This window comes from Bos grunniens, chromosome 10, assembly GCF_055505025.1.
Source record: "Bos grunniens cultivar Pamir isolate PY7600 chromosome 10, Bosgru_T2T1.0, whole genome shotgun sequence".
Taxonomy (NCBI): domain Eukaryota; kingdom Metazoa; phylum Chordata; class Mammalia; order Artiodactyla; family Bovidae; genus Bos; species Bos grunniens.
Genome location: NC_141174.1, coordinates 20,216,870 through 20,244,214, shown reverse-complemented (window position 1 = coordinate 20,244,214; position 27,345 = coordinate 20,216,870). Strand labels below are relative to the sequence as shown.

General features: G+C 40.1%; 1 protein-coding gene across 7 annotated transcripts in view; it reads left to right on the top strand.

The window, feature by feature from the left end:
• SIPA1L1 (signal induced proliferation associated 1 like 1) overlaps nucleotides 1-27,345 on the top strand; it is a 190,357-nt gene that overhangs the window by 67,219 nt on the left and 95,793 nt on the right. For 5 of the 7 annotated variants that reach the window (XM_086319958.1, XM_086319960.1, XM_086319962.1 and 2 more), the window contains exons 3-5: nucleotides 6,694-6,824; nucleotides 12,305-12,493; nucleotides 26,749-26,923. In XM_086319958.1, coding sequence (XP_086176084.1) covers nucleotides 6,694-6,824; nucleotides 12,305-12,493; nucleotides 26,749-26,923 — 495 coding nt within the window. The remainder of the gene's footprint in view (nucleotides 1-6,693; nucleotides 6,825-12,304; nucleotides 12,494-26,748; nucleotides 26,924-27,345) is intronic. The other 2 variants (XM_086319964.1, XM_086319963.1) reach the window with 1 other exon arrangement.

The following is a 27,345-nucleotide window of genomic DNA, read 5'->3' as shown; positions in this document are numbered from 1 at the left end:
TAATTCTTTTAGATCTGTTCTCTCTTTCTAACCTAGTTGTCAGTCATATTTAGATGTTGTAAGTTGCATGAAAACAAAGCATATGAACAAATTGAACTCAGTAGGCAAAGATAAGTACCTTATAGAAGCATGTGCTGTGGTGAGTGGTTTTGCAAGTTGCAGCTAGATTCTCTGTCTAATGGAAATATAGAGGGTAGAATTTATGACGTTGACTGCACTGATGTTGACATGCTTGTAGCCCACCAGGTCGACTATTTTAAGGGAAAAAGAATTTAAAATATTCAAAGTGGTGAAATGATTTTAATTCCAGCTAGTAAAGCTGTTGTCATTCCATTCTTTGACCTGCTAATAGATGAGGCCCACGTATGTCTGATTAGTAGTATCTTTAGGACCCCTGTTGTACAGTGAATTAAGAGGCCTTTTTTAGAGGAAATGGAAGAGTTTTCGTTTATCCTTCTGCATAGTCATTTAGGGTGATTAAGATTAGCATGTGACCATTTTGATGACTTTAACATATGTTGCTATAATGCTTTCTAAAATGGTTGGTACCAATTCGTGGTGTCACCAGCAGTGAAGGAATGTATTCCAGCCCTACCAAGGACCATTTTTCCATTCAGAAGTGTTGTTGCTAATTTTTTGAGGCCTGAGATAGTAGCTGTTTTATTTGCTTTCTGTTTCTTTGATTTCTGTGTATCAGTCTATTTCCCCAATTTCAATTTCTAAATTGACAATTCTAAAGAAATATTTTAAGCCATGCACCTCGTGGCTCAGCTGGTAAAGAATGTGGGAGACCTGGGTTTGATCCCCTGGTTGGGAAGATGCCCTGGTGAAGGGAAAGGCTACCCACTCCAGTATTCTGGCCTAGAGAATTCCATGGGGTCACAAAGACTCAGACACAACTGAGAGACTTTCACTTTATAATTGTAAAAATTATATGTAAAAAGATTTATTTTTGTCCATAATTACAAACAGTCCAGATTATGCTGGTCTCTGGAAATGTACAACTGAAATGCTAATGTGAAATCTGCAAATATTATGAAAACCAGTGTAAGCAATCCAAAAATTGTTGGTTGAAGCCCTGTAACTCTTGTCACTTCATTTTTGTTTCCTTCTTTGCAATTAAAATGCCAGGCTTTTAACTTTTTATGCCTGTGCACACATCCTTATCTGCAGCTCGTAACTGGGTAATGTGACTGTACTTGATCTAATCATTTGGAGCTTTGAACTATTGACTATGTTCCCTCTCTAAGAATGTGAAAGTATTATTATTTATTATTGTGACTGTATCAGCCAGAAAATATGGCTATTTGTGTGGAATGTTCTAGTAATAGAACTACTCATTGGTGTTCTTTGTACCATCCCCCCTTGTTTAAATGTAAGAACCAGAACTAATAAAAACTAAGGTTAAAATTTTGTTTAGGTGCTAAAGATGAAAACTAAAACTGAAGGTGAGGGGAATCGGCACTATATGGATAAAATATGAATATTTCTCCCTCTAAACACAATGAAACCTTGCCAATATAGTACATCAGGAAATAAAGCCTTCTGTGTGATCTGGCTAGTCACTCCCTTTGGACATCACATTTTATTTAACTATTTTTATTCATAATACAATTTTAGAAATGTTTGGAAAGATAACATTATATGTAATGCTAAGCAAATGAGCTTTGGAATTGATACTTAATATGTTTGAGTTCTGGTGTTGCTGTGTACTGGTTGTGGCTGGCAAGTGACTTATTCTCTCTAAATCATAATTGCCACATCTGTGAAAAAGAAGGCAATGCCTATATTTTCATAGTTGACATGAATATCAGAGTGCTTGGCAAAGTGCCTCAGCTCAGTGCATTATATCATTCTAGTGTAGTGATTGCAGTACTGGGTTTTGGCATTCCAGTATGCTGGCACAGAAATATCATTATTTTTGGTAGTGTAATCCCCATATTTCAGTCCATCCATCAGCAGATTTATCCATCCTACTCGAGTCTCCAGCCCCTCTTTCCTCCCCTTTCCTTCTTCTGTCTTTCATCATCGACAGCTTCCTGGCCTTTCTTGAGCACTTATCATCTGCATCTCCCCGACACTTGAACCCTCTCTCCCCCTTCCGTCCCTCCACCCAACAAAAGACCAAGCTGATTGTAGGTATGACTGGAAGAGCTCTCTGCGTTTGATGGATACCATGGCGCTAGCAGAGGGCGGAGGTGCTTCCCATACACGGCTGATGGGAAGAAATACACGTGCGGCAGCGTGGAGCCAGTGCAATGTGCTACCCCGAGACTGTGGTCCCAAGAGGAAAGCAGTGTCGTCCAGTGAACTTGAAGGACAGGCAGCAGCAAGAGTGGCCGAAGGACCAGACTCAGGATCCTAAAAGGCTAGCTTTTAGTTACAAAAAAGTCATTTGTTTTGAGATCAAAGTTTAAAGACTCAAAACTGAATTGAAGATAATTTGCTGAACCAAACTTCTCTGTTGGAGAATTACACTTTGCATTCGAATTTTGAAGTGAAAAAGTTGTATTCACATCAGAAGGATTTTTTTTTTCTATTGTTTTGTAATGCTTAGGAGCAGGAAAAAAAAATGGATGGTGGACCAAAAAACAAGGCATTTATTGTAAGAATAATTCTTACTCAAGTTGAAAGACTTTTTGAACAAGCAGAGTCTGATCATGACAGTAGTGAATTTAACACAGGAAACCAGAGCAGTATCTCCATCTCTGTTGATGGAACTGAAATAGATGAAGGCCAAATGGAAATGCTTGCTTGGAAATAACAGCTAGAGCTCTTTTTCAATAAAAGAAGATTGATGTTCCTGAACAAACACACATATAAATTTTTAAAAGAACTTCTCAGAGTTATCAAACTAGAGATGGATTTTTTGAACACAGAGTCTGAAGAAAGTGTTAGAAGTTAGTTTATAAATGGTCTCATCAACGTTCCCTCAGCTCAGAAACATACTTCTTCAGCAGCTGGGGAAAAGCACACAAAAATCTAGCCAGGGCTTGATGATGACACACAAAAAAATTCAAGTGATTCATTTTTTAAAATCAACCTTCTTCATTTTTAGGTAGGATTAGTTTCTTTTTAAATAACACTGTATTATCTGCCAATTTATACTAAAATGATTGTGTTCAGTATTTGTATTTTTATAAATTTATGTTTTTCTGTAGTAACCTTTCTAAATTTTTGCAGTTACAATGTCTTATTTGGTTTCCCTAATTTGTCTTTCTCTTGACAGTCTTAAAGTATTATCATTACTATGCAAAGTACACATTTTCATTTTGGTGCATTGTTCAAGCACTCTCTGAGAAGATGTCCAAATAATATTTCAGATGCAACCCTGAAGGAGGCAAGGACTTAGTCAAGTAAAGAGGAGTTAGTTGGTGGAATGTCCTAGACAGAGTGTTTCAGGTGAGACAGGCACAGTGAGTCAACAAGTTCAGGATGGTTGGTTCTCAGAGTTTAGACGGATGAAAGGTCCAGGTTGAAACTGGAATGACAGGCTGGTGACAGGCCGCGAGGGCCCTCGAGAAGGCTTGAGTAGTATCCAAGGACTGGTGGGAAAGTAGCGGAGGGTTTGAAACTTAATAGTGATGGTCAGGCTTGCATCTTAGAAGCCAGAAATGAAAAGCTAATCTGTCGTAAAACTCACAAACATCCGGGCGAATGATGATGTGGATAAACCAGTGGCGGTGGGATGGAGGAAAAGTAGGTGGATTACAGAGCTCTTTAGGAGCTGGAATTCAGTGGGCATGACAGGGGTGTCAGGCATAAGCAGCTAGAGGAATGTGGTAGCAGTTACTCGAACCAGAGTTGCAGGGAGAGCTGTATCGGTTTGTGTGGAAGGTGATAGGTTCACTTTTACAGATGCCATGGGATAAACAAGTTGCAAGTTTTATATGGTAAAGAAGGGGACATCTTTTCAATGTGAAGATCTAGGGCTCACAGATGTCTGGAGTGGACACGTGGACTCTTGAGAGTAATCAGCGTTGGGAGAGGACAGAAGATTCAGGGCCAGTGGAAGAAAAACCAAGAGAGGCTGGTTTTGGAGAAGCCACTTTCTAGAAGAATGTTTTTAGGGGGAACAAAAGGAAATGCCATTGGCAAGTTATGATGAGTTTGAACAAGATAAGGACTCAGAGTTTCTGTTTGTTTCAACTTTATGGCTGACTGGTGACAGTGCAATGGCAGTCAGATGATAGGAATCCTAAAGTGAAGAAACACGTATCTCATACAAGAAGTTTCCAGTGGAAGAAAAGAGAAGGGAGATAACCTGGAGGTTGCTAAGGAACCGAGGGCAGGTGATGGGAATGAGCAGGCAGAGAGGGCAAGTTGCAGATACAGGGAGGGTGATTGGGCATCAGTGTCCCTGGGAAGGTGGAATTGAGTGGAGGCTAGAATTTCAGCAGAGACTGGGTTTACATTATAAAGCAAAGGAAGTAAAAGTCTGGATCCGGGGAAGTGTGAGTGATGGTGGAAAGTGAGGCAGTTGCTTCTGAAAGGGCTCTTTATTTTCTTTGTGATGTGGACAGCATTATCTGCTGAGATTGAGAGAAGGTAGATGAGGGGGAGTTTGAAGGAGAACAGAGAATATTTGAAATAATCTGCACTAGAGAACGGGAGTGAGAGCTGACCAGGGACAGCTTGAGGAGGAGTTGAGGTTACGGACGGGAATTAGTACTGGCCCCGTGTCTTTGTGAATTTCTCCAGCAGCAAAGACTAGCAGTCTCACTGCCCTTCCTGAGCTTTGTGGGCTGCGTTTGAGGAGTTTCTGGTGAGGCGGGGTAGAGTCCATGAACAGGATATAATGAATGTCATGGCCATCTTTGCCATGTCCATCGGTGTTCTGTGCTGCAGGGTTAAAATAGTCTCTGAAGTTTTGAAGTGTGTGAAGCCCTTTGCTCCTTCAGTAAATGTCCCCAGACTGCTGTCCTGTTGCTCTTTCAGTTCGCATCTGCCTTTTTATACTGTTTCTGTCTCCTCCCTTTTTGTTTTCCTCCTTATTGTCAGTTGTCTGTCACATTGCTGTCTGCATGCAAGTTTCTGTCAGCCCTGCACTCTGGACTTTGTCAACATCTGGGATTATCACACCTCTGACATCAAGCTGTGGGCTCGAAGACCAGACAACCACGCTTATTAAAATTATGTGCAAAGTAAGAGTAAATAACCTCTGAGTGGATTCTCACGTGCTGTGCTTTGAGGGTGTACGTCAGTGTTTGTACATGGGTTTTGTGCTGTTTATTGGGTTGTTTATCAGCTGTCCGTATATGAGATGCTTGTTGCCTGTGTTCCCATTGTGTTCCCCTTATTTTGAGTTTCCGTGGATTGTGATAATATTCTTAGATAGCTCATGGTATTAATGATTTTTTTTATAATTATTCTCTGGTACTTGCAAAGCATTTTCATATGTATTACCTAAATTTAGAACTATATGGTTAGATATTTTATGCTGTTATTTCTTCTTATTCTCGTGGATTTTCAAATACATATTATGTATGAGAATAGCGTGTATTTTCAAATATTGATGTATTTTGTATGAGAATAACCCACCATGTCACAACTCAGTCATTTAAATCATATCACATGTAAATGAAATAGGGCAATGTAAATAAGTATTTTGGAGGTTTGAAAAGTAAGTTATCTATTGGTTGTTTTTTTTTTTTAACTTTTCTCATCTGTGAACATCTTTTGTCTGTATCAACAAGTTTAATTTTTAGGTGTACAGTAAGTAAATGCACTTTTTACCTTTTCTGTAAATTAATTTACTTTTGACCCCAGCGTTCCTTCTTGTTAGGAGGAAGATAAAGTCAACACCAGTCATTTGGACACTTGCCCCCACCCCCAAGGTTGTTCTAGAGTTTGGAGTCTGGAGAAATGCCAGACATTGAGGAGAGGGCCCTGAGTTGCCATTAGTCGCCTGGCCACACTGGTGGCCTAGGAGAGGCCCTTCTCCCAGCCCTCACGTCCCTCCAGACGCAGCGGCTCTGCTCGATGCCTTTGATGCTTGCTATGCAGGAGCCATTGGTGAGGCCCAAAGCCCTGGCTGTGGGCTTCTGCCTCCCAGGGGCACTCTGAAGCTCTTTCCTCTGAGCCAAGACTCTGTCTTAACCCGGGCAGTGTGGGAGCAGAATGCTGCCAAGTAACTCTCAGACCTCTTTCCTCTCTCTAGTCCGGGGAGATCTGTTTTATTTATCTATTTAGGTCATGCCGTGCAGCATGCAGGATCTTCCCTTACACAGGGATTGAGCCTGTCTCCTGCATTGGGATCATGGAGTCTTAACCATCAGATCACCAGGGAAGTTCCGTCCATCCCCAGACTTTGTTCTCAGTAGGTTTAGGGTTGGGGAGGGGGGTTGGTTGATGTGGTTTTTAGTTGATGCAGTTTTTATAAAAGCTAGGAAGCCCTGATACAGTATAGCCTGTTTATAGGGCAATAACACAAATTTCTTTTTTAAAGTAGTGAGTTGCAGAGGAGTAAAAAAACCTCAGCAGGCCACCTCTGTTGTCTTACCACCTCTGAGACTAAACCTACATTGATTGCTCAGTCTTTACTTTTATAATTCAGTGAAGGATATTAATCTTTGTTAAATATGTTTACATTTTATTGATATAATTTCTGAGTGATTTAAATAGTAAGCCGCATATGACATTTTTTAGTGTGCTGTAAATATTCTAATTTTGTTTTGTCTTATTGTATCTAAGAACACTGGAACTATTTCGGGGCCGATGAGAATCTTGGTCCAGTGGCTGTGAGCATTCGAAGGGAAAAACCAGAAGAAACGAAAGAAAATGGATCTCCCTACAACTATCGAATAATTTTTAGAACTAGTGAGGTAAGTCGCACACGAGAAAGACTTGAGGCTTAATTTAAGTGAGAAAAAAATAGAGTCGTAGCGGTAACAAAGCAATTAAATTTAATAGCACATGGTTGCAAATGTCTGTAGAATAAACAAAGACCCCTTTCATTCATTCCAGTGGTGACGGGGGTGGACATCATGATTCGATCTGGACCCTTTCTTCCCATCTAGCTTTGGATAGATGCAATAAATGAATGGGGATTTTGATTCACAGAAAGATATGTTCATTAAGTGTGACCCAAGGAAATTGGAGTCCTCAGAACCCCAAATTGGATATTACATACCCTGCTTGGGCAGCCGGAAGGCAGCGAGCCAGCTTGAGGAGCCAGAGGGGGTCAACTAAAACTTAACTCACGCTTTCAAACTATTATTGAGGAAGTTTCTTGACCCAGGAAAAAGGAAAGGGACTCCTTGGATTTTTTTTCTTTGCCATCTTGGACCTATTCTCAGAGGCTTAAAATAAAGACTTTTGAACTAAAGGCTGTCTAATTGTGGGTAAAATGGGTCCTTGGAGTTCTTTATGGAACTAAGTACACATGATATGTGAGTTTCTATTTTAAAGTCAAATTCAGGTAAAGAAGAGAAAGTGAAAGAAAATGAAAGTGAAGTCACTCAGTCGTGTCTGACTCTGCGACCCCATGGACTGCAGCCTACCAGGCTCCTCCGTCCATGGGATTTTCCAGGCAAGAATACTGGAGTAGGGTGCCATTGCCTTCTCCAGGAGATCTTCCCGACCCAGGGATTGAACCTGGGTCTCCTGCATTGTAGGCAGATGCTTTACCATCTGAGCTACCAGAGAAGTCTAAAAGGAAACATAAAAGAAAATAGCCAACAAAGCATTAAAAAAAACTGGTGACAAAGATGGTAAAGAATCTGCCTGCAATGCAGGTTCCGTCCCTGGGTCGCAAAGATCCCCTGGAGAAGGGAACAGCTACCCACTCCAGCATTCTTGCCTGGAGAATCTTGTAGATAGAGGAGCCTGGCGGGCTATAGTCCATGGCATCCCAAAGAGTGGGATGTGACTGAGCAACCAAATACATATATGTAGTATTCAAATATTTATATATAATATATATGTATATTTATTTTCAAAAGTAAAATAAAAGCAAGCACTAGAGTTTGTCATGTAGAGACGGTTAAAGCTCTGCCTGATTTCCAGATTCAAAAAATGACCTCATGACTATCAGGGACTATGAGGGATTTTTTTGTTTTCTTTCTAAACATGTGTATAGTTATGCCAGCTATCAATTTATTGCCTCTCTGAGCCAAATCACTTTAGGATTGTTGTCATGCATTAATGCCTAATACCCCCTTGAGGTAGGTAGAAAATAATGGTTTTGAAACTAGTTTAAATAGGACATTTGGCTTCATTTCCCCCATTGAATACAAGACAGGTTGTAGGGGTTGGCTTCACTTAGTAATTGCTTCTCAGCTTCAACTCTTGGGAAATTAAAAATAGGATTTTTAAAGGCACGGCCTTAATATCTAACGTGTTATGTTGAGTGGCCCAAGAGGAATGAAGAACCCATATACTCTAGGGTCCTTTTTCTCCAAGCCAAAGCTGATCATTAAGCAGGGTCAGGCCTTTCTTTTGTTGAACACACAGCACAGGGAACACACAGTTTTTGAAGCTGGGTGGAGGTAGCTGCTCCTCAGACCCCACCAGCTTCCCGAGAGCCGCTTACCTCCTCCCACCTGTTTCTGTCCTTCTGTGCCTAACCTTTTCCCCGCCTCCTCAGGCCGCTCTGGTTTAAGTCGTCCTCATCCTTTCGCTTTTCTATATTTTTCATTTCATTTCAGTTCCTTCTTGCCTCTATCTTCATGCTGGAGGTTGAGGCTTTCCGAGGTGGCCCTTTCTTTCTTTCTTTCTTTCTCAGCTCCTGACTCTTCTGTCCACGGTTGTCCCTTCCAGCTTGCCTTGCCTGCACGCCATGGCTGGTCGCAGCCTCTCTCTCCAGGTCAACTGCTGACCCAGTAAACGTGTCCCTCTGCCGTGGTTGGGGAACCACGCTTGCCTTCATCTGTTTTCTTGCCTCTCCCTGCCTCAGCCTCAAATGCTCCACCTACACTTCCCCCCTGTAATTACAGTTAAATCACACTTAAGGATTCCCTGGTCCTTTTCCTACCAATCCATTGGATGGGGCCCCGGGGCCATTTCCTTACCCTTTGATTGAAATATCCAAGTCAAATGTTGTTTATGGTTCGTTACCACCTACTCTCACGTTCAAACAAATGTTTAACCGATGACAACCCTTTTGTTAGAGTTGTTCAGGCTGGAGGTCCTGTTGGACTTCTCTCTCCCACCCCCACCCCACCCCCAGAGCTGGTCTCACCACAACACTGGTTGACTCTGTCTTCAAAATGTGTCCAGAATTCAACCGCCCCTCCCATCTCACTGCTTCTGCCTGGGCCCAGCCCACCACCATCTTCTCTTTCCTTCCTGCATCTTCCTTTAGGGCTGCGTCCTCTCAAGCCCAGCAGGGATCCTTTAGAAATGCAGTACAGGTCTGTGATTCCTCAGTTCAGAATCCCTCTAGGGTTTTCCAGCTTCCAGGAAAAAGCCCTTCTCCTCCCTAGCCAGGGAGTCCAGGCACATCTGTCTCTGACCTTGACCTTGCTTCGTCTTTTCCAGCCGCAGTGGCCTCCTCTCTTCTGGGCAACCTGAGGACAGCCCTGCCTCAGGGCTCCGATGGTCCCTATTCCTCGGTAATCATGTTCGCCCCCAGGTGTCCTTGTGGGCATCGCTCTCTTTTCCTTCTGGCCTTTACTGTTAAGCCACAGGGGCCTTCTCGGCCAGTGGATCTAAAATTTCTACTGTCTCATGTCCCACTTCCAGGCTTTATTTCTTTCTTTCTTTCTTCTAGGAACACCACTATCTCACACATTGTACTTACTTACTGTATTCATTTTATGTCTTCCCCCTACTTGCATATAAGCTCAGGGATGCTGAGGACTCCAAGTTGTTCATGGTGGTGGTGGTGGTTTAGTTGCTAAGTCATGTCCAACTCTTGTGATCCTATGGACTGTAGCCCACCAGGCTCTCTGTCCATGGGATTTATGACTACAAACCTAACAACTAAAATAGTCCTCCGGCACGTCGTTCCTTTCTTCCTCCCTCATGTTTATTTAATTCAGTACCACTGTCTTAGTATATTTTTTTTTTCTTTCCAATAGAAATAATCCTCAAGTGTGGTTTAATTGTAATATCCTTATGAGACTTTTCAAAGAAATATACTAATGAAAGTCCCTTGATAGAAATATCTCTGGATGTTGGTCCTGATCCAGACAGAGCTCTTGCACTTTGTAGGATGGACAGTTGACTGACTGACTAATAAAGTAGGACTTAATTCTTAGGCCTTCGTAGGGATTTCTCATGCTATTAATTTCCCTTTGAGAAAAAAGAAAGCAGTCTCCAAAGTGACATTCCAGTTGCTTCATAAATAGCGTCAAGATAACAGAAATACAAACAGATATTTTTCATTTTAATAGAAACAATCATTGCACAGTATAAAGAAACCAAAAAAAAGACTTTACATGTATTTGTAAGTGTGGCTGTTTCTTCATGAACAAAATCTCTGACGTGAGTGCTTTTAAGCACAGGTGCACGGGCATACAGGAGGATTCTCTGCTTGTTTCTGGAAGTCATTAGCAAAACATACCAGTAACACTGGTGGTTCAGGTATAAAAATGATTCCTTCTTTTTCTCATCTGCTCAGACTTTTCTTGAGGTGGGCTGCTCTTTTTCTGTGGTCCAGGATTAACACTGCTTCCTTAGCATTCCTGGTCTGGAGCTCTCTCAGTTGGAAATCCGACCAGCCTTTGTAACTTCCTGACCCTCGACAGACATTGTCTCATGAAAGTAGGAGCACAGGAGTTGTTCAGCGGTTTCTCATGATGTAAGAAATGAAACAAAAATCATTTCTGTCAAATTAGATATTAAGCCACAGAAAAGGATTTTTTTTTTTACCCAAGTGTTATTTGAAAATAGACTATACATGAAAGAAAAGATACTAATCAAATGAATAGACTACAAATAACCTCAAGCACCTTCTTCTTGTCTTGAGAGTCAGAGGTTGGTGAAATTGGCTTTTCCTTACCCTCGTCTCTCTTTCCTTCCGTTGACACCTGTTACAGGTTTTACTTCCCCGCTGATTCTTCCTTTGATTTCCATTTTCCCTGGTAATTCTCTGTCACACCATCTTGCCTGTTACTTGAACAGTACAGCTTCTTTCAAGCTGTATTCTCTGCCTGTAGTCTCTTCCTTGGGCAATGGCAACTGAATTTTCTTACGTCATCGTCCCCATGCAAACAATTTCTGAGATGGCCTGTTGGTTCTGGGTGAGATGCTCACCCCTCGAGGTACACTCTGCTGGGGACTCTGGCCCACCCACAGCCCTCTCTGGCTCACTTAGATCCCGCTTAGCTACACTGGTCTCTCTTTCCTGCTCACACCCTGCTGTTTCTCATCTGCACACCTTTGCTCCCTGACACTGTCTTTTTGTACAGTTTTTCCTTGAAGGCCCCTTTTTAGTGCCGCACTTTTCCATGAGGGCCTTTCCCTGTGCCCTGAGCCACAGTAGTCCTGTTTCTGCTTTTGTTACAGAATCTGACTTTGTTAGGTTTTTCTCAGTACACATATCCTCCTGGATGGATATCTCTTAATCTCTCACCCTCTTTTCACACCACACTTGGTCTTCAACATTTGCTCCTTTTGCAGTATAATGCCCTATAACCTACATGCTTAATGGAAACTCATTCAACTTAATGGTTTTGTCTTTAAGTCACCGTGGAGTGTTTAAATTGTACTAACAACTTTGTCACATGAAAATTCTTGAACATGAAAGCTACTTTGCTTCAACAGATCATCATTACTTAGGGAAATGTCTTTGCTTATGTTTATATTTCATAATAATAGCAGAGTTCTCAAGACATAGGGGGAAAGCACAAGTCACTTAAATGCTGTAGACAGCGGCTGCTGTACTAACTATAATCGTTGTCTTATCATAGCAGCATTTCGGGTTAGGAATAGTTTAAGCTGGTCAACAGTGCATTATGAACTTTAAAACTCTTCTCCTGCCCTTACCTCTTACAATTGGTATAACATCCAAATTCTAAGCATTTAGTCTTGTCTCTGGGATATCTCCTTAATTTCCTGGTATTTGTGTAAGTGACATTGTATAGCTATAGAGAGACCTTGGTCTTCCTGAGCGCTTCAAGGAAACGTGTGCTCTTTGGTATGTAAGGACATGTCCTCAGAAAGCTTGAAGATGAGTTCCAGTGGACTAGCCTGGGTCTTGAAAGTACAGGGCGCGTTTTTCGTACATAAAGTGTCTTACCTCACTCCCCTCATCCTTTCTCCCTCGCTGGCTCAGCCGATCAAGTGTCACCTCCAGCTCCCTACGGGGGCCTCACACTGGTTGTGTTTACTCATCTCCCTGGCCATGTGTCTCTTTCAGCTCATGACACTGAGAGGGTCAGTGCTGGAGGATGCCATTCCCTCAACAGCAAAGCACTCAACGGCTCGGGGGCTGCCCCTGAAGGAGGTGCTGGAGCACGTGATTCCTGAGCTCAATGTTCAGTGCCTGCGGTTGGCCTTCAACACCCCCAAGGTCACAGAACAGCTCATGAAACTGGATGAGCAGGGGGTAAGTGTGGCCCCCAGGGGAGGACATTTCTGTTGCTCTGGCTTCCCACTGAGCTTCCAGAATCAGACCTGAGGAGTTCTTTTTTGACGGGGAAAGCTGATACCATTTATTATGAAGGATCTTCTCTTTGCAGTTACTCGTTTTCTTTTTTCTTACCTCACTGAACATTTCTCATCTGATGAAATTCTCTGTGTCAGGATTGGCTGATACGGTATTAAACAGTGTTCAACTCTTTCGGTAATCTTCCATTAAGGCAATGAAGTTTTCAGATACTCCAGTAAGTGATGGCAATAACAGTAGCTGATACTAATGAACATATTCACCAGGCTCTGTTTTAAGTACCTTAATATATTATCCCAACTTATGTCCCAGCTCCAGGAGAATGGTACCATTTTTATCCCCACTTTAAGGATGAGGAATCTGAGACACAGAGAGGTTAAGTAATAAGTCCAGGATCACACAGGTAATAAGTTCAAAGCATGTACTGGGAACCACTATACCATACTGTTCCTAAAAGCTTTAATTTTTAGTCTATTAGTACTACCAGAGATGGATTTTCATCAAGATTTTTAATTACAAAATTCAGAATTTTAAAAAATCTGGATCCTAATATGTAACAAAATGAAAATACTCAAGATTTTCTCACCTCCATACTTTCTAAACCTTAATGTGAGGTCATTGATCCAGATACAAAAGAGTGATAGGATAATTCATATAGAGGGGACAGCAGAGTAGAGAATGCGAACCTGTAATCCGCTAACTGTAGAGTGTATCCACATTCTAGTTGGAATCATTTGAGCATATGGACTAGTTTTGTTAGACGTTGTAGTTATACACTTTTATTTTAACTCTTTGTTTGAATATTTTAGCCATAATGTGTCTTGACTGAGTGGTAATTCCACTGCATTTTTTTTAAAGGGTCTTCCAAAAGTAAAATTGGTCCAGTTATTGAATTCCATTCTATGAACAAATTTTGATAGAATTTTCTTAATTAGGCAAAAATTTGAATTTTATTAAAATGACTTATAATGCAAAGTAACAGTTGCAAGGTATGATTCAGTCTTTTAACTCAGCTGATAGGAATATATTATTAGGTATTAGATGTAACTTTTCAAATCATTGCTCTTTTTGTCCATTCATCTTAAGCACAGCTAATGTCTATTCCATATGTATACATTTGGAATATACATTTCAAGTAGACTGTGAGTATCCATATTTATAACATGTAAATTTGATCACTTTGAAAATTTGAGCTTGGGGCTTCCTGGTGGCTCAGATGGTACAGAATCTGCCTGTAACATAGGAGACCCAGGTTCAATCTGTTGGTCACGAAGATCCTCTGGAGAAGGGAATGGCTACCCACTCCAGTACGCTTGCTTGGAAAATTCCATGGATAGAGGAGCCTAGTGATCTATAGCCCATGGAGTCGCAAAGAGATGGACACAACTGAGTGACTAACACTTTCAGAAGACTGCTGATACATAAATTTAACTCTTCTGGGTGCTGTGTTCCAATAAATATTTTGAGGATTCTAACAAAGGAAGAATAGAAAAATGACGATTAGATTCAATTTTACAAGTTCAAGGGAAACAACATTTAGACATTGGTAATACAAGGGATGAGATTTGGGGGCTTCCCAGTGGTGCTAATGGTAAAGAACCTGGCTGCAAATGCAGGAGACACAAAAGGCACAGGTTCAATTCCCTGGATTGGGACGATCCCCTGGAAGAGGGCATGGCAACCCACTCTAGTACTCTTGCCTAGAGAATCCCATGGACAGAGGAGCCTGGTGGGCTACAGTCCATGGGGTCACAAAGAGTCACATATGACTAAAGCTACTTAGCATGCACACATACAGTATAATCATATACCGAACATTCTAATTTCAACAGATTAAACATTATTTTGTGTAAAAATAATAAAATAATTATTTTGTGTAAAAAAAAAATGAACTTTTTTCCTTTTCACCCAAGGTTTTACTTAAATTAAAAAATGATTGCCCCAATTATAGATATTTTATGGGATCCCTGGCACGTTTCATGCCTCTCTTAGGCTTTACAAAATATTAGACCACAGGTAGTGCTTGCTCTGTGATAAATGCTTTATGATTACATCCACAGGACTTCCCTGATAGCTCAGTTGGTAAAGAATCTACCTGTAATGCAGGAGACCCCGGTTCGGTTCCTGGGTCAGAAAGATCCACTGGAAAAGGTATAGGCTACCCACTCCAGTATTTGTGGGCTTCCCTTATGGCTCAGCTAGTAAAGAATCCATCTGCAGTGTGGGAGACCTGGGTTTGATCCCTGGTTTGGGAAGACTCCCTGGAGAAGGGAAAGGCTACCCACTCAAGTATTCTGGCCTAGAGAATTCCATGAACTATCTAGTCCATGGGGTTGCAAAGAGTCAGACACGACTGAGCAGCTTTCTCTTCCACAAAGAAAGATGAAAGCACTATAATGAATTTAGCTTAAAGGTACATTTATTTAATTCACAAAACTGCCCATTATTCTGAAATGATGGGCTTCTTATTTTTGTTTTTGTTGTCCAGTCACTAATAAGTCATTCCGACTTTTTGCCATCCCCTGGACTGCAGCACACCAGGCTTCCCTGTCCTTCACTGTCTCCCAGTTTGCTCAAACTCATGTCCATAAAGTCAGTGATGCCATCCAGCCATCTCATCCTCTGTTGACCCCTTCTCCTCCTGCCCTCATCTTGGGGGATATTAAACTGTTTATCCCTTCCTTCATAAATTATTGATGATCATATGTGTTAAATGTTTCCTGTAATGCTTTCTCAGTGGAACTACAGCTTGGCAGTCTAGATAAGTCTCCCCAATTTTATTTTGGAAATTTTACTAGGCAGTAGAATGTAGAAGCTTAAAACCTGCTATTCTGTGCGAGCAGCTCTATATCTGAACTAAGGGGTACCACTACTTGGCCTCTCTTTCTGTTTATGTATTCATAGCATTTAAAGCCCAGGATTATACTGATAAAAAGAGGACACAGATACTTAGGGGCTTAGTCTGGGGAGTCGTATTTTTGGTAAGGAAATTTTATTAATGCCTTGGAATCCTTTTGAGAAATTGATTATTCTGGTGACTTTACAGATAACAGATTTTGAAAAAGGAATGTCTCTAGGTGCTTATAATGCATTTGAATCACTGCAGAATGTTGTTAGTTTCCATCTGTGTCATCGTTTTTTGAAATTTCCTGCTTTGTACATCCTTATATTTAAAGAGATTCATAGTTTGAATTGTGTGTTAGTTGCTCAGTCGTGTCCAACTCTTAGCGACCCCATGGACTGTAGCCGATGACTGAAGCAACTTAGTACAGAAAAACTGAACTCACTGAAAGGAGCCTCTATATCTCCCTTTAAATTTTATTTAAATAATTCCTTTAAAATCTTTTCTATTTTAACAGCTCACATAATTATTCTCAGATAAAGAAAACACTATTTGCTTGCTATATTGTGGCATTTTGCCTTTCAGATCTTTGGTACTTTTTTTTTTTTCATTTACCATTTTTAAAAGCTAAAATGAACAGAAGAACAGATGTAAGTTATATCTATATGATATAAAAGATAGCATTTCATAAAAATACAAAAATTTGTTTCTCATTTGACCAGACTGATATTTATGTGGGAGCTGAAGTTGACATTTTAATCCCCCAAGTTTTAGGAAATGATCATGCGCTTCGTGGCTTACCCATGCTTTCACGTTCACCTTCCTCACAACTTCCTGGGCCTTTCACTATTGATTGATGTCCATTTCCATTATCATCTAAAGGGCAATCACAAGATGAAATAACCTGCCAATGATTGCACATTCTCATGAATTTAGAACAGCTTGTGACTTAGCAAATTTGAATTAACTCTGGATTTAGTTTTCCCATCATGGTCCTGGATCTTCACTTATGAGATAATTGAGAGCATCTCTTATGATGAAAACACTTTAGATAAGTATATGTTTACTTATTGCACCGTTCTAAGCTCTTTACCAACATCATCTGCTTTAACCCTCACGGCACCCCTGGATAGTAGGCTCCAGTTATTGGCCTTTTATACTTGAGAGGAGTGAGGCTTTCAGAAGCAGTACTGTTTTGCCTTAGGAGTCCTGAATGCTGGATATGCATTTGCATGGTACTAACTTTGGCTTTTCAGATTTGTAAGTTTCCATCTCTGGCTCAGATGGTAAAGAATCTGCCTGCAAAGTGGGAGACCTGGGTTCGATCTCTGGGTCAGAAAGATTCCCTGGAGAGGGGAATGGCAATCAACCCAGTATTCTTGCCTGAAGAGTTCCATGAACAGAGGAGCCTGGCAAGCTATAGCCCATGGTGTTGCAGAGCCCGACATGACTGAGCTGCTGACACTTCCACTGTTGCTTTTTGCACATATCAAATTATTTCGATCTTCCGAACTACACTGTGAAGTATTAGGAATTTCATATATTGCCAACTTTTTAATAATACGGGTAATTCAGTTACTTTTAGATTTGCCATATCAATGCTGTTTTTCTTCATCGGTCATTAAAAAACACCTTTCTCTCACCTACTCCGTGCAATGGAGTGAAAAGATCATTCTGTCAGCAGTGAAAGTGACATTGAAAGTGAAAAGAAAGTGCAAGATCATTATTCCAGGCCCTGTTGCAAGGATCTCACACGCGTAGAGCACTTACTGCAATGCCAGGCACATGGTGAACACTGAATGATGATAAAATAGTAACTCGTTAGTAGCCTGTTTACATGCATTATCTCATTTCATCTTTATAAGCATCTTGCTGTTATAGATACTATAATATATCATGCTTACTTTTATAAGTAAAAAGCATAACTTTTCAAATCCAGTAGATGTTCAGTAACCACTCTTTGCAGAGTTTTATTAATAAATGCTGTATGCTAGTAAGATACAGTCTTTACCTATGACGGAAACAAAGTCATAAATTGCTATAAAAATAAAAGGTGGGTTTAATATAAGGAGTGTAATAACAGAACTACTAGCAAACAAGCCAGTGGGGCCTAGTCACGATTAATCAGATGGGTCAGGATGAAATGGACCTTTTATCAGTCCAGAAAATAAGCAGTGTGGTGGTCTAGACTCAGAACAATGAGAACAAAGCACAGCAGGCTAGGAGCTTGGGATGTGGGTATGGGACAGCGAGCAATCCCGCTGAGCAGGAGTGTCAGGCAGTTATAAAAATAGATATTTTTTTATTGAGCAGTGACTAAGCCAGGAACTGTGAAGCAATTTACATGAATTATTTTAATTAATCCTTAGAATCCTTTGATGTAGATGCTGTTATTCTTGCTTTGCTGACAAGAGTACTGAGGCACAAAGAGGGTGAAGGACCCCCCAGATCACAGTTAGGATATGCTTAAATCCAAGCATTCAGACTCCAGAGTCTGCTTTCTTACCCAGTACACTCTACACCCCATCTTCCCATTCTCTCCCCTTGAGTAGGAGAAGAAACTGGAAATATGGCTCCAGGTTTTATTGCTACCAGCTGCAGAGCCTAATATTAAGTATAACATGCAAAACCCAAGATCAGAATAGAACTTAAAAATAAAGTAAAATTGCCAGTCTGCAGTAGAGAAAATTGGAAGACCTGTTTTCATTAGGAAATGTCAAGTTTCATGTTCATAGTAGTGATTTTATCTAAATCAATATCTCCACTGTTTTTCTAGATACTTATTAAAAATATAAAGAATGAAAACATTTATTGGATTCTCTGTTCTTTAAAATGTTGCCCTTCAAATTATTGAAGTTAAAGGGGTAAAGTAATCATATCTAATTAGGTCTGCAATATACATCTCAAGAATAGATATAAGGAAAAAAGCAATCTTTATTTGATAATGAATAGTGCTGTTCTTTTGATTTAGTGAATAAATGAAATTTTTTGCTGACTTAGCCTGTTCATTGCCCTGGTGCATTATTTTATTGATGATAAATGAGTTTGACCAGCCACTTTCCTCTTTGATTCAGGCATCTGGAGTTAAAGAATGAACCGCAGGGAAAACAACATTGTCTATGAATGAAGCTTTGGCAAAACAATCAACACTCCTGAAATTTTGATCTTCTTCTAGATTATGATATCAGTTAATACATGTGTAAAGTTCAGAAGGCCACCAGATGGGTTCCATATGTACATTATCAGGAAGAAATACACGTGACAGTCATCAGATCAGGGAAAGAAGCCCGTGGCATTGGTCTCTTTCTCTTGTCTGCACACAAGTAATGATTACTCTGCATGGGCTCATCCATGCTATTTGCCTGGCTGAGGCTGGGGTGGGTGACTGAATGGAGTCCTTTCCAAGGTAAGGTTTATGATTAATATGACTGAAAGCAGTAGTGTTTGGAAGATGTTTGGCTTAGTAGGACTGTAGTTTATAGTGAAGGATCTCAGCATGGCTAAGACCTGCAGTAAGGACTCTTTGGTTCACAATCCAAAAAGACTGAGGAAGTGATTGTAGATATTTCAGTCTTCCTGATTTTAAACTGAATTGTGCTTTAAATTCAGCTTTAAAATAAAAAGCTAGTTTCGCTATTAATAATACCTTCACATGGGCCAAAAATCAAAGTGTTTACATTGAAGGGTCCCATTTCTACCCTGTTCCTATCTCTCAGCTCTCTTCTCCCCTCTAGTTTCCACTGTTATAGTCTCTTATGTATTCTGATGTTTCTTTATACAGATACACCAAAAATGCAGATGTAGTCTTATTTCCCTTTTTCTTACACAAAATATAACATGCTATACACATTTCCATTTTCACTTAGTAATATATTTTGAAGCTCTTTCTATGTCAGTACACAGGAAGTTTTCCCATTGTTTTTATAGCTGCATAATATTCTGTTTAGTTGCTGTACCAAAGTTTATCTAACCAGTTTCTCTGTTAATAGACATTGAGATGGATTCCAGTCTTACTGTTACAAACAGTGCTGCAATGAAGAGCCTATTCCTATATAATTGAAATTCATCTTAATATCAAATCAATACAAGTACATAAATCATCAATTTAATAGCAGTATGAACCTTTCTATTTTTGTGAGAACTTGTACAAAACATTATTATAGAATATTTATATAGAATGTGTGTATTGAATATTTCCTTTATATGTGTATAGAATACAAAATGTGTGTCTAGAATATTTCCTTTACATTATGCCAAAGATAAAAATAGAATCTGTGTACATGTATATAAATAATTTTGACAGCATTTCAGACAGATTTTTAAAAAAATGATTTTCCTACCCAGTATCCATATGTCGTTTTTTAAAGCAGTTTGATTTTTGTTAGTAAATTCCAATGAGGATAAAGTTTCTAACTAGCATTTTTTTCACTCCCAACACTGAATTTTTCTAGTCTCTTTGTCATTCTTTTGGAGGACAGTACAGTGATAAATCTTTAGAAAAGTAGTTAAAACAGTTATCATGTTTATGAAGAACAAACCAAAGTAAATGCTGTCAATATGAATCGTGAGGATTTGAAAAATGAGCAAAGTCTTCATATCTAATGGCAGAATAACTTGTCTCAGATCAGTCTACCCACTGCGAATAATCAGTGCTTTTAAAAAATAGGTTTAGACTTTTGCTTCTAGAAGCATGGAATAGATGCATTTGCTAAGTATGGCCACTGTATGTAAAGCAAACGTGAAAGGTGAAAAGAAGGATGCAGACCAGCTGGGGATCTTGGGATGAGAAAAGCCATAATGGCCACAAACAATAAAAACTGAAATAAGAGGAACTTCTTCAACTGGATTAAAAAACAAAATACACCTATAAGACCCCTGCAGCGTACATCATAGTTGATTAAAGAGTTAATGGTAAAGACAAAGATGTATACAGCCACCATTGCTATTCAGCTTGGTGCTAGAAGGTCTAGTCAGTACAATAAGGCGAGAAGAGGAAGGCACGTAGATAAAGGAAAGGGAAATGTGAACGTGTGCCTATGTCAGATAACGTGATAGTGTGTGTACAAAACCCCAGGAAATCTGCCGAAACTTGTTAGAACTGCAGGCTGTGTCCAGCATGGTTGTATGATTCAGCATCAACTCACAAACATCAATTGGATCTCTTTTGATGAACATGGGGAAACAGAAAATAAAATACAGTACCATGTATCGCCCTTCAATAAAAAATGAAATAGAGAAACCGAAAACAGCCCCACACAAATAGATCCAACTGATTTTTGACAAAGGTATAAAAATATTCAGTGGAGGAAAGTCAGGCTTTTCAAACAAAGGTGCTGAAACAATTACATAGACAAAATAATGAACTTGACCTACGTCACACATTATACAGAAATTTATTTAAATGAATCATAGGTTGAAATGTAGAACTTTAAAAATCTGTGACAAAAACATAGAAGAAAATCTGTGACCTAAGGGTTAGTGAAGAGTTCTTACATATCGTATCAAAATCTTGGTCTAGAAAAGAAATAACTGAAAAATTTGGGTTCAACAAAATTAAATCATTTTGCAGCACATTTTTCCTGGGGCATTTGCTGATTTGTAAGAGGCTTGGGGCTAAAGTGTGGCCAAAGTACAGATTAAAAGTTAGGTGGCTACTGTTTAGAGTTTTCATTGATTTCATGGGACCTGCAGAAATAAAATACAGAGGTCAAGGATCACTGGAGAACTTGGATTTGCTTTTAAAAAAATCAGATTGAAATTCTAGAACTGGAGGGGGAAAAAAGAAAACCCCAGAAGTTAAAAATCTCAGCAGATGTTTTACAGAGCACATTAGATACAACAGAAGAGAAAAATGATGAAGTTACCGGAAAATGTTTAATTGAATAATGTAGACAAGAAAACATGAGAAATACAGAAAAGTGCCTAAAAGACATGTGGGCCATAGTGAACACATACGTGTAATGGAATTCCCAGAAAAGAGGAAGAGAAATTAAAGCAGTATTTGGAGACATAATCGATGTCTGAAGAAATACCCCTAGAGAAGTTTCCAAAACTGATGAAACACACACAAGTTAAGACAGAGTCAAGAACTCTGCCTATGGTAAGCAGGGTAGATACAAAGAAAGTCAGATATAGGTCCATTGTAGTAAAAATTGCTGAAATTAAAAAGAGAACAATCTAAAAATAGCCAGAGGAAAAAGTACATTCAAAGAAGAATATAAGACAATTGGATTAAAATTAACCATTTCCTGAGCTGTAAAACATAAAAGGTAGAAGCCACATTTCTAGAAATGCTGAAAAAGAAGAATTCTCACTAGGAATTTTATCTAGCAAAAATACTCATTAAAAATGTAGACGGACAAATTTACAGTTGGAAAAAAATAGAACAGTGATTGTCTGAGGCAGTGATTGTCGGTTGATACAGGCATATACAGCAGTTGGGAACCAGGGGGCTTGGGGTGAAAGAAATATTCTGTATTTTGATTGAGTGCGGGTTTGTTAGAAATCATTAAACCGTATGCCTCAAACATGCAGTTTACTGTCCAGAAATTATATGACTTGAAAATAGAGGCAGATCTCTATTTCCAGCCAAGATTAAAAGAGAAGAACTAGATTACTTTTCCATCCGAAACAACTTTTAAAAACTAGGCAAACCAATGAAACAGTGGTTTTTATGATGTTGGAGTCAGGCAACAAAAGACAATGGGAACCAAATGAATAGTAAAAATCACACCAGCTTTCAGCCTGAGTTCCCAGGCTGCACAGCCAGGAGGGGCCACCCAGTCGAAGCCCAGAGGTCTCCCTGAGTGAAGACTGAGATGTGAGTCCAGGGAGATAAGGATTTGCTGAGCTGGATACTGGTGCTTTACTCGGCCAGTCATGTCCGACACTTTGTGACCCCATGGACTGTAGCCTGCCAGGCTCCTCTGTCCATGGGGATTCTCCAGGCAAGAATACTGGAGTGGGTTGCCATGCCCTCCTCCAGGGTATCTTCCCGACCCAGGGATCAAACCCAGGTCTCCCACATTGCAGACGGTTTCTTTACCATCTGAGCCACCAGAGTAAATGTGAGTATTTGAGGAAAGTATTTGCAGCCAGGGTAGGAACCACCCTAGGATTGAGCGAGGCAAATCCTCAGACCTCTGCCTAGCTGAGAACAGTGTCTGCTCTCAACAGGTAGTCTGGAAAACCTCATAGTTCCCATGGCATTGGGTAAAGTCTTAGAATGACTTTGCCTCAATAATGGGACAGGATTATTCTCAAATTAAACAGTACTCTGATAAGACCTATGCGTTTAAAAGAAAAACTGAAAGGATCAGATTATTTCCAATTAACTGTCCCAGAGCAAAGCTCAAACACCCCTCAAGGGTTCATGGCCCACACTTTGAGAACTGCTAGATGATGAGACACCTCATAGTAAAAGTTTTAAATCCCCAGATTAAAGCAGACAATTTAAAAAGGTTTTGTAAGAAAGGAGGAAGTGGGGTTTTTCTCACCATCTGTGCCGTCCCCAGTGCTGCCTTCTGGGGGTGATGTCAGGAAGAAGAGGCGAAAGTACAGAACCTAAGGAGTCCCTGAGAACTTGGTTATTCAAACCTGTTTCTATTGATGGAGGGCCCTGACGATATCATGCATCTTTCCAGGAACTCAGGGCTGTATAAGCCAGATTGTGCTGTGCCTGCTTCTATGATTCTGTGTTAAAGTGCCTATTTTATGAGAAGGAGAGCAATCCTGAGTACTGTTGCTCCCAGCTGTGGGAGTCCATATCACTTTTCGTGGCTGTTGAAAGACACTTTCATCTCAAACAGAACCTTGGTCCTGTTGGATTGACCATAATCGCTTTTTACAATACAAACACTTGTTGAGAGTCCAAACACTTCCCTCGATGCTCCATGTAAACCGTTGATACGGAGTTGATACTGCAAGCATGGAACTGTAGAGCATGACTCCATGAATATCCAAAAGCAAAATCCTAAACAGTTGGATAAACCCAGCCTGTTTCCAAGATGGCTTCTGGCATCATCATAACTATTCTAATCACTGCAGGAAAGTATTATCTATTCATAGATGTGTTTGTGTCTCAAAAAAAATCCTGTTTTATATAACATCATAACAATTCAAACCCTTGCCAAACCATAGCTCTGACTCCATTTCCAGTTGCTCTTTCTCTTGAAATGTTCGTTATTAGGCCCCAAATTAGGATAAAATTTTAACTTCCCATTAAAATTTACTGATATAAAGGTCAGAGTAGGATATACTGTGGAGAAGGCAATGGCACCCCACTCCAGTACTCTTGCCTGGGAAATCCCATGGACGGAGGAGCCTGGTGGGCTGCAGTCCATGGGGTCGCTAAGAGTCGGACACAACTGAGCGACTTCACTTTCACTTTCCACTTTCATGCATTGGAGAAGGAAATGGCAACCCACTCCAGTGTTCTTGCCTGGAGAATCCCAGGGACGGGGGAGCCTGGTGGGCTGCCGTCTATGGGGTCACACAGAGTCGGACACAACTGACGCGACTTAGCAGCAGCAGCAGCATACTTATGTAACTCCTCCTTTACAACTACTCATGTTCTGGGCAGGGAACAAGGTTGCTAACTAAGGATTCCCAGAACCTGAGTTCAGAGAATGACACCTACCTTGATTCCATTGCAGCAGAAACCAAGGATACAGTCATAGTATCACCTTCAAGGATGGAGCACTGACATTCGGCACCATTTCAAACTGGAGGAAATTTGACATTCTAACAAATTTCCAAATCCTCTTAAAGGAGCTTTCCTTTGACAACAAGCAAATACCAGTCTGTTCTGTCTGCGGGTGGAGTCACCGGGATGTGAGAAACCCGCCTGAAGAAGGCAGCACACTGTCCCATTGTGCTTGCCTTCTGCTCCTTGCAGTGGTTTGGGGGAAGTGTCCTTGCTTATCTTCTCTCCAAAATGAGCTCTTTTGTATTTATAAATAAGTGAGTCCTTTTGAATGTTGCACAGTGAAATCCTAGACCTTTATCTAAGAAGTTTAAAAAGCCACCCACAAATCCAGGGTCACTGAGATGCTTTCCACTGAACAAGGTGACTTTTGTTTTACATTGTTGCATGAGAAGGCTGATCTGGGAGGCACAGAGCCAAATAGCAAATAACTCCAAGCTCCTTCCTTTCTCCAGATTGCTTCCTTTCTTTGGTAGCTCTCCCTGCAGGGAGACAGTAAGGAGCTGGCTGTGTTAAGGACTTCTTTTGTAACAGACAGAGAGCCTACTGCTACTTTTTTATTTGTTGAGACCTAATGGGATACTCAGCTTAATTTGAAAGCCAAGATGAAGGCTCCACCTGTGGGAGTTCCCCTCTGTTAGTCACATTCAGACCTTTGAAGGAGCCCAACTGCCAGTGGCATGTGGCAGGTTTTACTCTTATCTTCTTTTTTTTTTTTTTTTTAACTGCATATGGCATACAAAAAAGATGAACTAAATCCTAAAAGTGTTTCTGTTAATAATTAAAATGAAGCAGCGATAATACAAGGTTGTATGCTATTTTTAAAAAATTCCAACATCGGTAGACACAGTTACTTGAAAGTTTCAGATGTGGAACTTTGCCCTGCACTCACTGGAGTAGGCAGAGGAGAGTTAATTCTGCACAATTACAGAACTCCTAAGCAGCTCTCCTGTCCACGGGTCATGTAAAAGCTGCTGAACCTTCCTTGTCATCTAGTTAGTGAGAAGAGGCTAAAGCAAGCAGGAGTTCCCTGATAAGGTTTTCTAGTTAACCAGCATTCTGAACCATTTGATTGAGAAAGTTGAAAAGAATTGTTTAGGTTCTCAGTCCTTTGTGTAAAACAATAGGAGCAGATACATTTCAAAATTCAGAAAGGCCCAGATTTAGAAGGGTAATAAAAGGCATGCACTTAGAGCGAGTTCCAGCGGAATCTGGGGCAGCACCCCACCATCAAACACATTAATATTTCCAAAGATATGAATATTCACAGAAAGGAATAAATTAGAAGCATTCCCTGTCAGCTCATAGGAAGTTTTGCCGCCAAATATGTTTGCTTAAGTTTGGTTTATACCTTTCGACTGTGGAGTTGCAAATACGGAGCTGTGGACATGTGTTGGAGTGACAGAAATACAGCAAAACAAGCCTGATTCAATTCTGGTTATGTTGAATAGAGCCAAATCACAGGGTTGACAGTTTATGGTCTTGTGTGTCTCTAACTGTTCTCTTTTCTGAACTTCTCTTTGCTTATTGGTCATATGGGGTAATATTTGCAGGCTTTTGTGAGGAAAGCTAATGTAATTTAATCACTAAACAGTGATTGGCAGATAGTGGCTATTCAATAAACGTTAGCTATTAAAATTTTGCTCTCCCCCCTTTTATGAGATAAAAACTTATTGATAACAGTTGTTGCAGTGCTAGTCTGTAAATAGGCTTCACGAATATGAATTGCCCTGATTTCAATGGAGAATTAAATGTCTAAATTTTAATATAAAAATTCATTTCTTAAATGACTAATACAACTTTAAAATTTGTTTATAGGATGGCTAAACCTTTCAATGATGAATAAATGTTTTGATTAATGTTATATTTAAATTTCTTGAATGCTTTGTTTTAATTGTGATTTGCCATATGAGGCCCCTTATAAATTTTCTATCTAGAGACTCATCGTTTAGAAAAATAATTTGAAAAGTACCGTGTTGATGATGCTCATGCCGTCACAAAGGTATAACCAAGGTTTATAACTTAGTGTATTGGAAAAATGGCCTTGGGAGATAAGTCTTTTCCAATTTTACCTCCCAAAATTTTAAAAGAACTTTAATGGGCTTTTAGTGCAAAACAGTTTAAAGTGTATTTTGTAAAAAAAATAAACCCACAGACATAGAAAAGAAACTTGGTTGTTTATTTACCAAAGTTTGTTTGGTAAACTTATGGTTACCAAAGAAGGAAGCAGAGGAGGGATAAATGTAGGAGTTTGGGATTAACATATCCCGAGTACCATATAAAATAGATAACCAATGAGGACCTACGGTATGGCACAGTGAACTCAATGTTTTGTAATAACCTATAGGGGAAAGGAACCTAAAAAAGTATCTGTGTGCGTAATTGAATCACTTTGCTATACACATGAAACTAACACAGTGTTGTAAAACGAGGTTGTTTTTTCCAAGGCATCTTTTGTAAAGTAGACCTTTACTTTTAAATTCATAAGGCCTCCTTTTTTTAGAAGGGGAAGAACAGAAGCAGAAGGATTTCAAGAGAAGAAAGAGGTTAGCTACTTGATGGGCATATGCCCTACAGGACTTACTAGCATTGAAGTGGGCAGAGTGGATCTGCATGTATTTATATGCATTGTATCGCCTGCCTTCACAGCTGAACTATCAGCAGAAAGTAGGCATCATGTACTGCAAAGCTGGACAGAGCACGGAAGAAGAGATGTACAACAATGAATCAGCCGGCCCAGCCTTTGAGGAATTCCTCCAGCTGTTGGGAGAACGTGTTCGGCTCAAAGGATTTGAGAAGTATCGTGCGCAGCTGGACACCAAAAGTAAGAAATACTTATACCCTCCTACCAGGCTTGTTGTCCTCCTGCTGTGTTGATGTTCGCCTGCTAAGTTACCCTTAAAACAACACTGCCACTACGTGTAGAATACCGCTGGTGATGGGGGAGAGGAAGCCAGTCTCGGAACATGTGGCTTTAAGACAATTGAAGACCATAATCAAAGCATTTAGGATTGGAGTGTAAAAAAAAAGTAGTGTTATCAGAAGTGTGGGAGGTAGGAAGCAATGGATGGAGATCGTGCAGATTTCCTCCTGGATAGTGTTACATATGCTTCACTGTATTTAGCTGAACGTTAGAGTGACTAAAAACTCCTGCAACTTACCAACCATCTGATTGTAAGCCCCAGAAGTCTTGACTTTCATTAACTCATTTCATAATCCTTGTCCATATCTGTGTAGTCAGCCATT